General features: G+C 44.4%; 1 protein-coding gene across 3 annotated transcripts in view; it reads left to right on the plus strand.

The window, feature by feature from the left end:
* The window catches only part of MYO5B (myosin VB), a 339709-nt gene that overhangs the window by 226471 nt on the left and 98886 nt on the right, over window positions 1-14352 (plus strand). For all 3 annotated transcript variants that reach the window (XM_063128253.1, XM_063128254.1, XM_063128255.1), the window contains one exon: window positions 6859-6945. In XM_063128253.1, coding sequence (XP_062984323.1) covers window positions 6859-6945 — 87 coding nt within the window. The remainder of the gene's footprint in view (window positions 1-6858; window positions 6946-14352) is intronic.

Below are 14352 nucleotides of genomic sequence, written 5' to 3' on the forward strand. Positions count from 1 at the left end.
GACGTTTTTCCTGATGTCCAGCTGGAATCTGGCTTCCTTTAACTTGAGCCCGTTATTCCATGTCCTGCACTCTGGGAGGATCGAGAAGAGATCCTGTCCCATCTCTGTGTGACAAGGATCTGGGAGGATCGAGAAGAGATCCTGTCCTCTCCTCCTTGCACTGTGGTAATTGTAGTGGAGGCTGGTGGCTCCGATGTCAGTGGAGCAGTGAATCCGCTCCAGGTTTCAGTTAGGTTTCAGGGGGTTGGACTCGATGGCCTTATAGGCCCCTTCCAAATCTACTATTCTATGATTCTATGAGAAGCACCTTGGATAGCTCCTTCAACGTTCTGATTGGTTCTGACTGAAACCCGGATCAGATTCACCACCCCACTGATGTTGAAGCTACCAGTCTCCACACTTTTCATGCAGAAGGTCGCTGGTTCAATCCACAGCATCTCTAGGGAGGGCGGAAAAAATCCTCCCTGAAACCTGGAGAGCTGCTGCCAGTCCGTGCCGACTGTACTGGCCTAGATTGACCAAGGATCTAACTCAGTACATGGCAACTTCCTATGTTCCTGTGTAAATCCTGAATAATGCTATTGTGACTGGCAGCAACATTTACTTCTGGTAATGAACAATGAGATAATAAAAACTGTTACCTCACTAGGGGTGGTATTCTTTTGCCAGTGTTGTGGCCCCATAGCAATGCAATATATTGTGATGCACCCTGTTATCGAGAATAAAACGAAGGAAGAGTTTACGTTGGACATCAGAAAAAACTTCCTGACGGTTAGAGCAGTACGACAATGGAATCAGTTGCCTGGTGAGGTTGTGGCCTCTCCCACACTAGAGGCCTTCAGGAGGCAGCTGGACAACCATCTGTCAGGGATGCTTTAGGGTGGATTCCTGCATTGAGCAGGGGGTTGGACTCGATGGCCTTGTAGGCCCCTTCCAACTCTGCTATTCTATGATTCTATGATTCTATGAGACTTCAAGCTTCTTATCATTCAGTGAGAATTTATGGAAGCAAACACCAAAGCTTTAGCAGAAACCAATAAAACAGCTGCTGTGTGGAATATAATGGAAAAGAAACAGGACAATATATGCTCTGAAAGAGACATTCAAAGGGAACATTACAGAAATGAGAGCATTATTCATATCAGCTGAAGCAGCAACAGAATTTTGATGGATATGTGGCTCATCTCACTCAATGACATTTAATAACACGTTAATCTTTATTTCATTTATATATTTAATGAACCTCCCATTGGTACATCTTTGGGATTAATCTTGTGTTCCTTAACAATCAGTAGCTCCTGTAATGGAATGAATGTTTCATTAAAATAGCAAGCAGCATTTCACATTGAATATCTACAATCACTGAAACAAAATATACACTCAATTATAATCCTATGGCTACCGGCAGTCATTCTATATCTAGTCCCTTGGTTAATTCAGATTCAGATTAGATTAAATAGGGTATATGATCAAATATTGTCCTGGAATTTACCATTACAAAAGAGTGCAAAACACCTTCATATACATTTATTCTGTGTTTTCTTACCTTCCAAAATTTTCGGGTAATATGTTGATTTTGACAACATTTATATGTCCCAAATCCTATAAAACCAATCCGACAAAGGCAGAGCAGTAAGTTTCTGCTAATAAGTGGCAATAGATATTGTAGCCCCTCTCCTTAAGTTAAAAACCGCTTCCAATTCAGCCATACCGTGTACTTCATTTATGCTTTAACTGAATGAGTGCTGCGGTTCTTTCATTTTAGGTTCAGGCTCTGAACTTGAGAAGGCACCATTGCTTTGGTTGTGCCAGTAGCTTGCTCATAGGGCCACCAGCCTTTGGCATTTCAAGTCATCGCTTTCACTCAAGTGGGATTTCAATCTAATTTCTTTGGATAAAGTGGTTAGAATCAGTGGCCATAGCTAGACGAGGCGATCCCCAGGATCGTCCCCGTGTGTCCACATGACGCACAGAAGATCCCGGGATCAGGGAGGGATGATCCCTCCTTGCCCCGGGATCTCGCCCTCACCTTTGAGCCCACTTTTTCCACGGTCTCGGGCTGATCCCGAGATCGCAGAACGTGTGTGCGGGTGTTGCGGTTTGTCCCGGCTCCTTGTGGTTACTTGCTCTGCGCCCATTGGGGTGGGCTGGGGTGAGCAGGAAAAATAGTAAGTAATAAAAAAGTTACTTTTTGTGCACAATGTTCATGTCTTCTCCTTTAAGATAAACAAAAACAAAATGGCGGGCGCTATGTCCTCTCCCTCCGAGGTTGTCACGCGCTGCGTGTAACCCGAGGGGGAGATCTCGCAATAAAAATATCATGAGACCTTCACCCCTCTGTCATGCTAGACCAGGTAGGTCTACTTGAGGCCAGTTTCTAGGCAGGGGCGGCCCCGTCCATTTATTTATTTATTTATTTATTTATTACATTTTTATACTGAACCGCCCAGAAGCTCTCTGGGCGGTTCAGAAAAATTTAAATCACAACGAGCATAAAAACAACCAACCATCAAAAAACACAAATACAAAATACAATATAAAAAGCACGACCAGGATAAAACCGCACAGCAGAAATTGATATAGGTTAAAATCGAGGCGAACTAGGTGGTCATTTAGGGCGCTAAGTCAAGTAAACGCCCAATATGAGAGGGGGGGGAAACAAATTTTAAAAATGCAAATAAAAGAACGAAGGTGTCATTATTCCAATTCCTGTGCGTGTACGGAGGGAATATCACCAAGGCTGTGGAGGTGAGCGAGGGATGACTGGGGATACTGGAGTGTCGTCGGGCCGCACACCCACCGTTGGGACTGAGTCTTCCTTCCAGTGACTCAGGACATCCTCCACTGGTGCTCCCATTTGGAGGCAGGGAATGAGAGGTCCCCCCCCCCAAGAGTAGCCTCTTCCTTTGCCTTCGGAGGGCTGAGCTTAGGGGCCACCAGCACCCTGTAAGCCATGTTGCCCAGAGGATGCAACGGGACCCTTCCTTCCAGGGAACCTCCCTTGGGCACTGCGGTTGGGACTTCTTTTCCTTCGCAGAGCGGTCGGCTGCGCTCATCACCTTTGTTGTTTTTATCACACCCTCTGTGTTGATACACTGCTTAATCCAGTGGTTCTCAACCTTCCTAATGCCGCGACCCTTTAATACAGTTCCTCATGTTGTGGTGACCCCGAACCATAAAATTATTTTCGTTCTTCTCTACACGATCCATTGTCATGGGATGGTTTGCTAATGAAAATAATACATAACAATAGCTTTAATAATACAAAAGATGATACATGACATAGTTCAGTCAATACAGTTTCCTAAGACCATCGGAAATATGTGTTTTCCAATGGTCTTAGACGACCCCTGTGAAAGGGTCATTCGACCCCCAAAGGGGTCCCGACCCACAGGTTGAGAACCGCTGGCTTAATAAAAACAAAACGAAAAAACATTTTTGGGCGTGTTTTATTATAAAGAATGACATTTCTGCTTCTGGAGATGTGAGGAAGGCGGGGTTCTTTCCTCCTTTAACAGAAAACAGGGGCAAAAGGTTTCCCAGTTTTAATTGTGCACTGCCCAGAGAGGTTCAGCTGATGGGCAGTATAATTATTTATTTATTTATTACATTTATATCCCGCCCCATAGCCGAAGCTCTCTGGGCGGTTTACAAAAGTTAAAAACAGTAAACATTAAAAATATACAAAATTTAAAAACCAGCAAAAACTTAAAAACAACAGTATAAAAACAACAGTATCCATTTAAAAACAACAGTTCTGGGGGCCGTTAAAAAACAAACTTAGCATTGTTAAATGCTGTTAAATGCCTGGGAGAAGAGAAAAGTCTTGACCTGGCGCCTGAAAGATAACCGTGTTGGCGCCAGGCGAGCCTCATCAGGGAGATGAACCGCCCAGAGAGCTTCGGCTATTGGGCGGTATAAAAATGTAATAAATAAATAAATAAATAAATAAATAAATAAATAATTCCACAGTCGGGGGGCCACCACCGAAAAGGCCTCTCCCTTGTTGCCATCCTCCGAGCGTCAGCCTAGATCTGCCCTTGGGGTTTGGGGGTGGGGGGGTCTGATTGCATAGTTGCCTAGGGTGCCAGTTGCTGGCAGCTAGTCTAGCATTGCCTTGTGCTCTTAGTCTAAATAATAAGTAGCTTGGAGTGTAGTAGGCCATTTAGTCTAATGCAGGAAATCCAGAACTTCAGCATCCTCAATGCTTGGCTTCCCAACCTCTGCTTGAAGACCTCCAGAACGGGAGAAGCCCACCACCTCCTAAGTAGTTGGTTCCATTGCCAAACTGCATTTACCATCGATTAATTTCTCCTAATGTGCAGCTGAAACCTGCACATTCAGGTGTTTAGAAGGGTGCTATCAGGCTTCTTCACACAAGCGAAATAAGGCATGCTCGTGACTGGCTACTCACGGAAGTTCATGGGTCCTTTTGACGACGTCGGCAACCTCCGCGCCTTCCACACCATCCCCCAGTAAACCCATTTTAAAAAAATAATATCTCAATTCTTGTGAAATATCTTGGGATTTCCTAATGCATACAGAGGAAGTTGCATTACAAATCACCCACTAGAAGGCGCTGTCCCATTCAGGTTTATAATTAGCAAGAAGAGGAGAAGTTTTCCATTATAGACCCTTTCTACCCGTGTTATTGTCGTGTTCCCAAGCCCTCCTGCTGCAGTGCGAGACAATAAGGAGGTCTGCCAAGTAGTCCACAACACCTTATTCAGCAAATAAACATCTCTTCGCACCTGAAGAGAGTTAAAACACTAGGAACTTTCCTCTAGGCTAAAACTTGGCTAAGTAAGTGGGACAATTGTCCTTTCAACAAAAGGGAAGGTCTTTTCCCTTGGTCCCTTAACTTCAGGGAGGATTCCTGTGAAGGAACCTTTGGCGAGAAGCTAGCCGAGCTGATTGCCTCTCGCGTTCTTTTAGCTCCGCCCGTTTCAATCTGCGGCAGACTCTGGGATTGGTCAACTCGGAAGTCCCTTCCTCCTCTGAGGATTGCTGACTTCCCACAGACACTGAGTTGTTAACATTTTCACTGATAAGGTCCGATAAAGATGCATCCCTGGCTGAGGAAGAGCCTGGGAGAATCCCCTCCCTTGCTTCCTATATAGGTTGGTACTTTCCTGGTCCTGTTTCTTCTGGTTCAGAATACGTTCTGATTGATAGCCTGAAACTCCTTCCCCCAGACTAAGGGGACCAGGCCTTTTCATGACAGTAATGCAGCCCCGTTACAATTGTGCAAGATAAGCAGGAAGCAAAGCCCTGGTAAGGAAACATACAGTTTTCCCTTAATGTAAAGAAGCCCATTATGTCCTGCCTTAGTTTTCTTGCATGTTGTGATATTTCATGAAGATCTGGCACCCGCTGAAGTTTTGCCATGGTTACTATCGGGAAATTTGTGGTACTCTTCGCCTCTTGCTAAACATATTGTTGAATAATTGCCGTGTTTTGTTCCCCAAGGCAGCCATAGTTTGATAGTGACACAGCAGCATTTCAGAGAGGTCTCTTTGTTATAGCCAACATAAAGAATTGTTTGGGGGATTTGCATGATGAAGGGTGTTCAGCCAAAGTAAAATTGCTACTGTTATTTATTATTATTAAAATGGCACATGCACATGCACGGATCTGCTCCTTCCTGGAGTAACGCACTAAATGTCTGCTCTTATGTATTTAACTTCATGATAATTTAATGGATCACTTGCTGCGGGCTTGACAGCTTTGATGGATTTTATAATGCGGCAAACACCAGGAGGAGGCGTATTTCTTCTGCTATTGTCGTGCATCCAGGCCTAGTCGAAATTGCTGATTGATTCTGGATCTACACGTTTTAAATACTAGGGACAACTGGTGCATTGCATCCATGGGTTCTTCCTTTCCTCATGTTGATGTGCATTTTGGAGGAGGCAGAGTATATGCTATGCATGAAAAAAATACACTCTGGCCAACCAGCTGTCGACTAGGAACCCACAAGCAGGACATGAGTGCAACAGCACCCTCCCACCCATGTTCCCCAGCAACTGGTGTATATAGGCTTTCTGCCTCTGATACCTGAGGTAGCACATAGCCATCAGGACTAGTAGCCATTGATAGCCTTTTCTTTCAGGAATTTATCCAACCCCCTTTTAAAGCCATCCTAATTGGTGGCCATCACTACATCGTGGCAGTGAATTCAATAGTTAAACTCTGCACTGCGTGAAGAAGTACTTCCTTTGATCTGTCTGAATCTCCCACGAATCAGTTTCATGGGATGACCCCATTGGGTTCTAATATTGTGGGAGAGGGAGAAAAGTGTCACCAGGCATGATTATTTACACCTCTAGCATGTCTCGCCTCACCCTATATGTCCGCCTTCCCCACCCTAGTGCCCTCCCGATGTCTTGGACTGCAACTTCCATCAGCCTTGACCATGGACCATGTTGTTTAGGGCTGGTGGGAATTGCAGTCCCAAAGATCTGCAGGTATGTGATTTAAGAATACTTTAGCCAGATATTTCTGTGTAACAACTGAACCAGTTCCTCCCAGCTCAGAAGCTGTGTTTTGCAAGATCCTGGTAGTGCTACTTTTCATGCAATCCTCATAATGCTTGGTCTAGTTTGGTTTCTTTTGATTGCAATTTAAATTGTATTGAACATCAAACTATCCTTAGGGAAATTTGAAGCCTTCTCTGGTAAGGGAAATTGCTGTGGCAATGCCAACAGGAAACCATCAGTAAAGCACTAATACGGATTGACCCTATGGAGGTTAGCATTGTGAACAATTACGCTGTGTGCTATTAAAAAAAAGAATGTTAGGATGTTTAGATGTGTTGTACTGCCATGATGATAGATGCCATAAATTGTGCCTTTGCAGCTTTGATCCAAAGAGAGCAGTGCAGCAGCTGAGAGCCTGTGGTGTGTTGGAGACCATCCGTATCAGTGCAGCTGGCTACCCGTCCAGGTATCGTACCGCCAAAACTCTGGTGTTTTTCAATTTAATATATATTAAATTCTATGTTATTGAAACTAACAGACACAAAAGCAAAAATATACACTGCTGGGGGTGCATAGAAAACACCAGTCTTCTAATAATATTTGTACCATAATGTTGGTAGAGGGGCAAGACCGAAAACACGCACCATAGGAAATGAAGGAAATGTTTAATATAGCGCACAGCAGAAGTAACCATTCAAAACAGCCATACGAAACATTAACTTTAGACCGTGGATTTCAAGCTGTTCTGGAGAGCTCTGGAATTCCTTAGCTGTATATCAGGTGCTTCTCAATGAGAAGATCAATAATGGTGGACAAACTTCCCTTAAAGCAACCTTCCCCAACCTGGTGCCCTCCAGATGCTTTTGACTGCAGCTACCAGCGTTCACAACCAATGGCCGTTCTGGCTGGTACTGATGGGAGTTTAGTTCTAAATGTCTGGAGGGTACCAGTTTGGAGAAATTTGTTTTAAAGGCTGCTTCTCCTGCTAGGAAAGCCACAGGAGCTGAATGTGTACTAGGGCATGCTCTCAGGACTAAGTTAGCACTTTAGAATGGGTGGATAGAAAGTTGCTCTCCATATGTTTTGGACTTCAACTCCCAACATTCCTGACCATTGACCTACTGGCACAGGCTTCTGGGAATTGAAGTCCGAAACATATCGAATCTCCCTTCTGCCACCCCTGCCCTACAATATGCCTTGAAACCCCTCTGCAGTACATCAGAACTTCATGGCAAACACCAAGTTTGCCCAGCGAGCTAGTCAATGTGAGATGTTTGAGAACCACTAGTCCATTTGAGATGTTTGAGAACCACTAGTCCATTTGAGATGTTTGAAAACCACTAGTCCATGTGAGATGTTTGAGAACCACTAGTCAATGTGAGATGTTTGAGAACCACTAGTCCACGTGAGATGTTTGAGAACCACTAGTCAATGTGAGATGTTTGAGAACCACATGATACGACAGCCCACGGTGAGGCTGTGGTATGTGCAAGGCACATGTGGCCACCATTTTGAACATGAAACCCTTACTGGGGTGTTATCATCTCATATGAACCTGGCAATGTGGGTTGTTTAATCCTCATATAACCTGTGATCTTTTTAAGAGTTATAAACATGGGCTGTTTAACAACACCACATGACAACCACCAAGTAGAGATTGGCTATGCAACCTGGCTCATCATGGATTAAACAACCCGGTTCACTGACTTAAGTGAAGCCCACTTTTTAACCATTCTTTTGCAAAGCATTGGTTCTTTCCAATAACCTCCTTCCTGAGCAGCCACGTATACAATCATCCTTGGAAGAAAAAGATCAGTTTCAAGGAGAAATCCCATCAGCACCTACTACAATATAGAGGTGACCTTTTTAAAACCGCCCATACCTTCTTAACTTTTTAGGTATAAGTCGGATAGTATCTGAATTAAGGACTGACCAATCAGCAGATCTGACGTTCTGCCCCATAGCTCGTTTTGCGTCAACTTTTTTAAAAAATACCTCTTGTCTCAAACTCTCTTGTATTTTAAAGTATTTTGCAACAGTGGCCTCCAGACCGAGCACAGATGGAGAGTTTGGAATGTGCACAGTGTACATCGTATTGTTTTGGCTTCCAAGTTAGAAAAGGAACATTTGAAGGCTTCGTAAAACGTGCACATCCCACATGTAAATTGGGGATGCAGATGACAAGGGCCGCTAATCTTTGGGAAGATGTACCTGGCTTTATTGCTGAGCAGTTTTGTGTTTTGTTGTCAGCATGTCAACCAGCTTTATCATCTGCAGCAAGGGGATTATAAATGTAAGGCTGCTCTAATGACAAGCGTCCTTACTGAGTTCCTTGTTGCTTTCGTTCTGCCCCAGAATGTTAATGTGCACCAGCAACAAAAAGCGACTACTGTCGAATGCTCTGTATGGCTCCCCAGAGATGCATATGGATCAGCTAATCTCCCCTCTTCTCGTTGCTTCTCATAATGCGCCCTCCTCACCAGTGACATTTCATGTGTTTGCCAGATGAGCTTGCTGAGGGGAGCTTTTGCATGTTACTTTTGAAAGGTGCTGCTGGGAAGAGCATCTCTGTTTTGGGCCAGTGTCAGGAGCTGGTATTGGTGGGTACCTGCCAAGGCCTAAGCTCTCTGCCCCCCCCCCTCCTCAATGCCCCTCTGACACTGCTTGGAGCCTCCTGAAATTGCTACTCATCCATCCTCTTTGTTGTCAGTTCACCTGTCCTCCAATGAAGCAAGCAGTGATGAGTGAGAAGTTTGAGCAGAATTCTCCACTTGCCTTGTACTCTCCCTCTGGGCAGTTGTGTGGATTGGGCCCAGTGAGGAAAGGGCAAGTGGGCATGTCAAAGACAAGGGGGCCTCCACTGAGGGCATCTTGCTAAAAGATTCCTCAAACCTATAGAGCCTGTCTAAAGATCTATAAGGATGCCATATCCTGCTTGGCTTTAGGAATTGTGCCTACACACATCCTTCCTGTGGGGGTAGGGCTTGGGGCACGGGGGACAGAGAGAGAGAGAGGGAGAGAGAGAGAGAGGTGCACCAAGTATTTTGGTGGTGGAGATCCAAAAGGACAGGACAAAAGTGGTGTATGAGGAACGGAGATGGCACTGAATTGTGGTGACAGTTAAGCCACTGCATCTACTTTTGGTTTCATCGCAGAATTGGGATCTGAGCACTACACAAAGTTTCATTTCCTGCTTTTCTGCTACATAACCTCTAGGTGGCACTGTGGTATAGCAGAATAGCAAAATACAGAAGTAGAAACGGAGCTTTCTTTCCACCATCAGAAATAATATCCCATTTTTGCTACTCATGGAAAGTGCATTCACAAACAGAAGCGAATCTGGAGGTCTTGACGTTCCCTAAAGGACCCGTAAAAAGCTGTGAGTAGGCATTGAAGAGTGCACAATAAATGCCTCATGCAGTAAAGCTCTCAGAGCTGCATATACTGTATCTGTTCAGCTGCAGCTCATAGGCAGTTTAGGGCTTTACCAAACACTGAAGAATAAACCGATGTATCTTGGAAAAAGAAGGGAGGGCAGCAGCGTGATCTGAGGCTCCCCTAATGACAATGGAGGAATCAAGGGAAAGAAGAGCAGGCTGGTTCAGGACTGGGAGGTGGGGAGGTGGGGGGGAAGTAACAGGGCATTTATTTATTTATTTATTACATTTCTATACCGCCCAATAGCCGAAGCTCTCTGAGCGGTTCACAAACACCACCCAGGCATCCTTTAGATAGCTTTTAAAAAGAGATTAGACAAGTTCTCAGGCTATTAATGGATATTAGCTAGGCTAGCTTGCTGCAGCTGTCTCTCAAACTGGTCCCCTCTAGATCGGTTGGAATACAACTCCTATCATTCCCAGCCAGCATGGGGTTGATAGGGGTTGTTGTAATAGGGTATTGGGGAAATCAGGAAGAGAGGAGCGATGAGGTGGAAACAAAACCCCAGGGGCAGAGCTGCTTTTCAGATAGGTGCTTCGTATATCTTGGCCATCCACAGCAGCCTTGTAAATAATCCCACAAAGGTATCTAGCTGGAAAAAATATTTACTAGTCTGTTTTTTACTCCTGAGAGGAGGGAGTTCTTTGAGCAAAAAGCAGGTTAGTTAAAAACAACAAAAATCAACAACGCCAGGCTTAGTTTCTTTGCAGGGAATGGAGGAGGGGGCATAAAAGCTGCATCGTGCGATTCTTATCTGTGCCTAGAATAGTCAACTTAGTTCCTTCAGTGTTCATAAGGAATTCCAGCCATACTGCTGGGCTAACAAAATGGAAGGGTGTTAATCATACATTCCCCCCCCCCCGATCATCCACAGATAAACCGTTACGATAAAGTTCAGCAGACCTTAATAAGAAATTATACTTGTTCCTATAAGGTCGATTTAAAAAAAAAGAGAGAAAGAAACACGTTGCCATTACTATTTAAAGCCATCCCAAAAGCAATGGAAGGCCTGTATATAATATTTATGGTAACCTGTCAAAATATCAGGAGAAATATGCTACTTTAAACTTGATGGGCATGTAAGAATGAAATCTACAGTTTAATTACCAGAGCAGTCTTCCTAAGGGTCTGTTCTGTGCCAGTTTCCTTTAATGCAAGACTGACCTGTAACCCTGGGCCAGTTTATTCCATCAAGAGAACCTAGTGACGAAAGCTCATCCTGGACTGGACCATTTTCAGGCAGCAGTGAAGGATTGGCTGCTTGAGATTCCGCCATGAAGGAAACCTTCCAGGACCCTTGAGGTTTGGCTTAGCAGCAACAGCATTGTCCAAGGAACACATGAAACTGGACTTTTTCTCCCCAGAATCCTTTGTGTTTGGGCAAAATTGTTGTGGCTTTACTTCTGTTCTCAGAATTCTCGTTTCATTCCAGATGCGATTTTGCTTACGTTGAAGGCAGCTATTCATCATGTCGTTGGCTGCTTTTTAATTCGTTAACTGCTAAACCGTAAATCCATCCAGTTCATTGCTATTTATTTATTTAAAACATTTATATCTCACCTTTCCTCCAAAGAGCTCAAGGTGGCCAACAGCAGAGTTAAAAAACATAAATTAACTATTCGAAAACATGTTTTAAAATTTAACGCAATGTCGGGGAACGTATTCAAAAGCCAAAGACAGTTTTTTTAAAAAAAGTTCAGTAAAACAGCAAGTTACAAGCCAAAGATAAAGATTGCTAACAAAGATGATAGAGGGGTGTGTGTGTGTAGAAAACTTGCCTAGTGTGTGCATTTCTGAGTTTACTTGGTTGTTCATTAAGAACTAATGGATAGTGACAGATGGACAGTAAAAAAAAACCCTGTAAGATGATCACTGCCCTAATGCAGAAAAAAACCTCTTGATTTCCAGGCACCTGAGCTTCCCAGTACACTGTGGAAGAGTTACTATGTAATGCCAAACCATGGTTCAGTGTTACGAGAATAAGCTACAATGAGCGATAATCTTCCCTCATCTCTCTGGCCAGGAATGGGGAGCATGAAAGCCCAAGTTCTGTTGCAGCTTGCCCTCATAATGCTTTCCTTGCCCTACCTGGAGAAGCTGGGGACCTGGGACCATCTGCATGCCAAGGATGTGCTCTTTCGCACTGAGCTACGGCCCCTCGAACAATGCACATGCTTCCTGTACCTTGTTTTAAAAGACATAATGGGATTTTTTTGCTGCTGCTACACCACCAAACTTCAGTGGCCCAGCGAGGGTGAGGGCTATAAAAAAAGACCGGGGATCTTGTGCAGTCCATGGGCCACTTGTTGCCCACCTCTGTACTAAACTCTCAATTAGCGATACGTGCAAAACAGCTCCGTGTAAGACGAGATTTTGTTTTTAACAGAAGGTCAGGAAACGTTTCGTTGCACCAGGACAGATGGCTGAGCTAACAGTTGTGGCTACAGATTCCATCCACAGCTGTCCATACAAGTCTCTCTGTGTAGAAGACCACGTAGTTCAGCTTGATTTGTTTTGCTTTGTATGACCCCCATTGAAGTGCACAGCATGGACAAGAGTGTCAGGATCAGGCCTGGTTTCCTGGTGTGTACCCCAAATCAGCCTGCAGAAGAAGTAAACGAGACAAGATAGGAGGTTGGAGAGGAAATTCTCCAAGAGTCTTCAGGAGTCAAGGAGGAATCTTCCCAGGAGCTTATCGGACAGGAAGCCCAGGCTTAGAGATCATCCTCCCTGCCCCTGGGAACTTCGTCTTTGTCGGAGGGGAAGGGAACATTGGAATTGACAGATCCCAGAGACCACCACAGGGTCAAGCAGGGAGAGGTGGGAGCGGTCCGCTAGGTTAGCCACCCACCAGAGGTTACAGCTTGAAGTCCTGAGGGAGGGGTTCAGTAAAAGGCCTTGGAATCATGACAGAGAGAGAAGGAAGAAGTCGCTATTTCGGTTGTTGCTCTTTAGCAAAAGTGATGTGTTTGGTTTTGAGAGTTCAGGATTGCTCTTCGAATCCCCCACGATGTTGTTGTACTGTTTCTTGTCCTCGGCTATTCTCTACTCTCTTTTTAGGAGATAGTGGCTTTAGGTTTGCCAGCTTTTTGCTCATTCCTGATTGCTGATAGCAGAACGGCAAGGCTACGGTTTTATATCATACCAAAAACATTGAGATAGTGACTAATCACGGCACTAGAATAGAATTTCCCTGTATAAGCTAATTTAGTAGATAGCATTTAAAGTCAGAATTTGATTCCACGGTGAAAGCAAAGAAGTAAATGGATTTAGTCACTTCCGTGAAACTCTTGAGAGGTCATGCTGGCAGTATCATATTATGGGGAGCGTGTTTCGCATGAGAAAACATTGTTGGCCAAGTTGAATGGACACAGAAAAAGCCAATGAGCAAATATTTGAGGGTATGCCCATAATTGTCTAGTAATAGATGGGAATTTGAAGTCTCTGTGAAATATTCATGTAGAACTTGAAACTCTTATTTATTTATTTATTTATTTATTTATTACGTTTCTATACTGCCCAATAGCCGGAGCTCTCTGGGCGGTTCACAAAAATCAAAAACATTCAGAGTATAAAACAACAGTATAAAACCATACTATAAAATGCAATATAAAAGCTCAACCAGATAAAAACAGCAGCAATGCAAAATTACAAATTTAAAACACCAAGTTAAAATTTATTTATAGGCTGTTAAAATGCTGGGAGAATAAAAAGGTCTTCACCTGGCATCTAAAAGCATATAATGTAGGTGCCAAGCGAACCTCCTTAGGGAGCTCATTCCACAGCTGGGTTGCCACAGCAGAGAAGGCCCTTCTCCTCCTGGTAGCCACCTGCCTCACTTCCTTTGGCAATGGCTCGCAGAGAAGGACTCCTGAGGATGACCTTAGGGTCCGGGCAGGTACATATGGGAGGAGGCGTTCCTTCAGATAGCCTGGCCCCAAGCCGTTTAGGGCTTTAAATGTTAATACCAGCACTTTGAATCGGGCCCGGACCTGGACTGGCAGCCAATGAAGCCGGAAAAGGAGTGGCGCGATGTGGTCTCGTCAGCCAGTCCCTGTTACTTACCGTGCTGCCCTGTTTTGTACCAGTTGAAGTTTCCGGACCATTTTCAAAGGCAGTCCCACTTATAACGCATTGCAGTAATCCAAACGAGAGGTTATCAGAGCATGGATAACTGTAGCTAAGCTATCTCTGTCCAGATAAGGGCGCAGCTGGTATATCAGCCTAAGCTGATAAAAGGTGCTCTTTGCCACTGAGTTCACTTGTGCCTCAAGTGACGGTTCTGGATCCAAGAGCACCCCCAAACTACGGACTCGATCCTTTAGGGAGAGTGCAACCCTGTCCAGGACAGGGCAAACATCACCTCACTGGACACCCGCTAACAGTACCTCCGTCTTGTCTGGATTGAGTCTCAGTTTATTAGCCCTCATCCAGT

This window comes from Elgaria multicarinata, chromosome 6 (genome assembly GCF_023053635.1).
Source record: "Elgaria multicarinata webbii isolate HBS135686 ecotype San Diego chromosome 6, rElgMul1.1.pri, whole genome shotgun sequence".
NCBI lineage: Eukaryota > Metazoa > Chordata > Lepidosauria > Squamata > Anguidae > Elgaria > Elgaria multicarinata.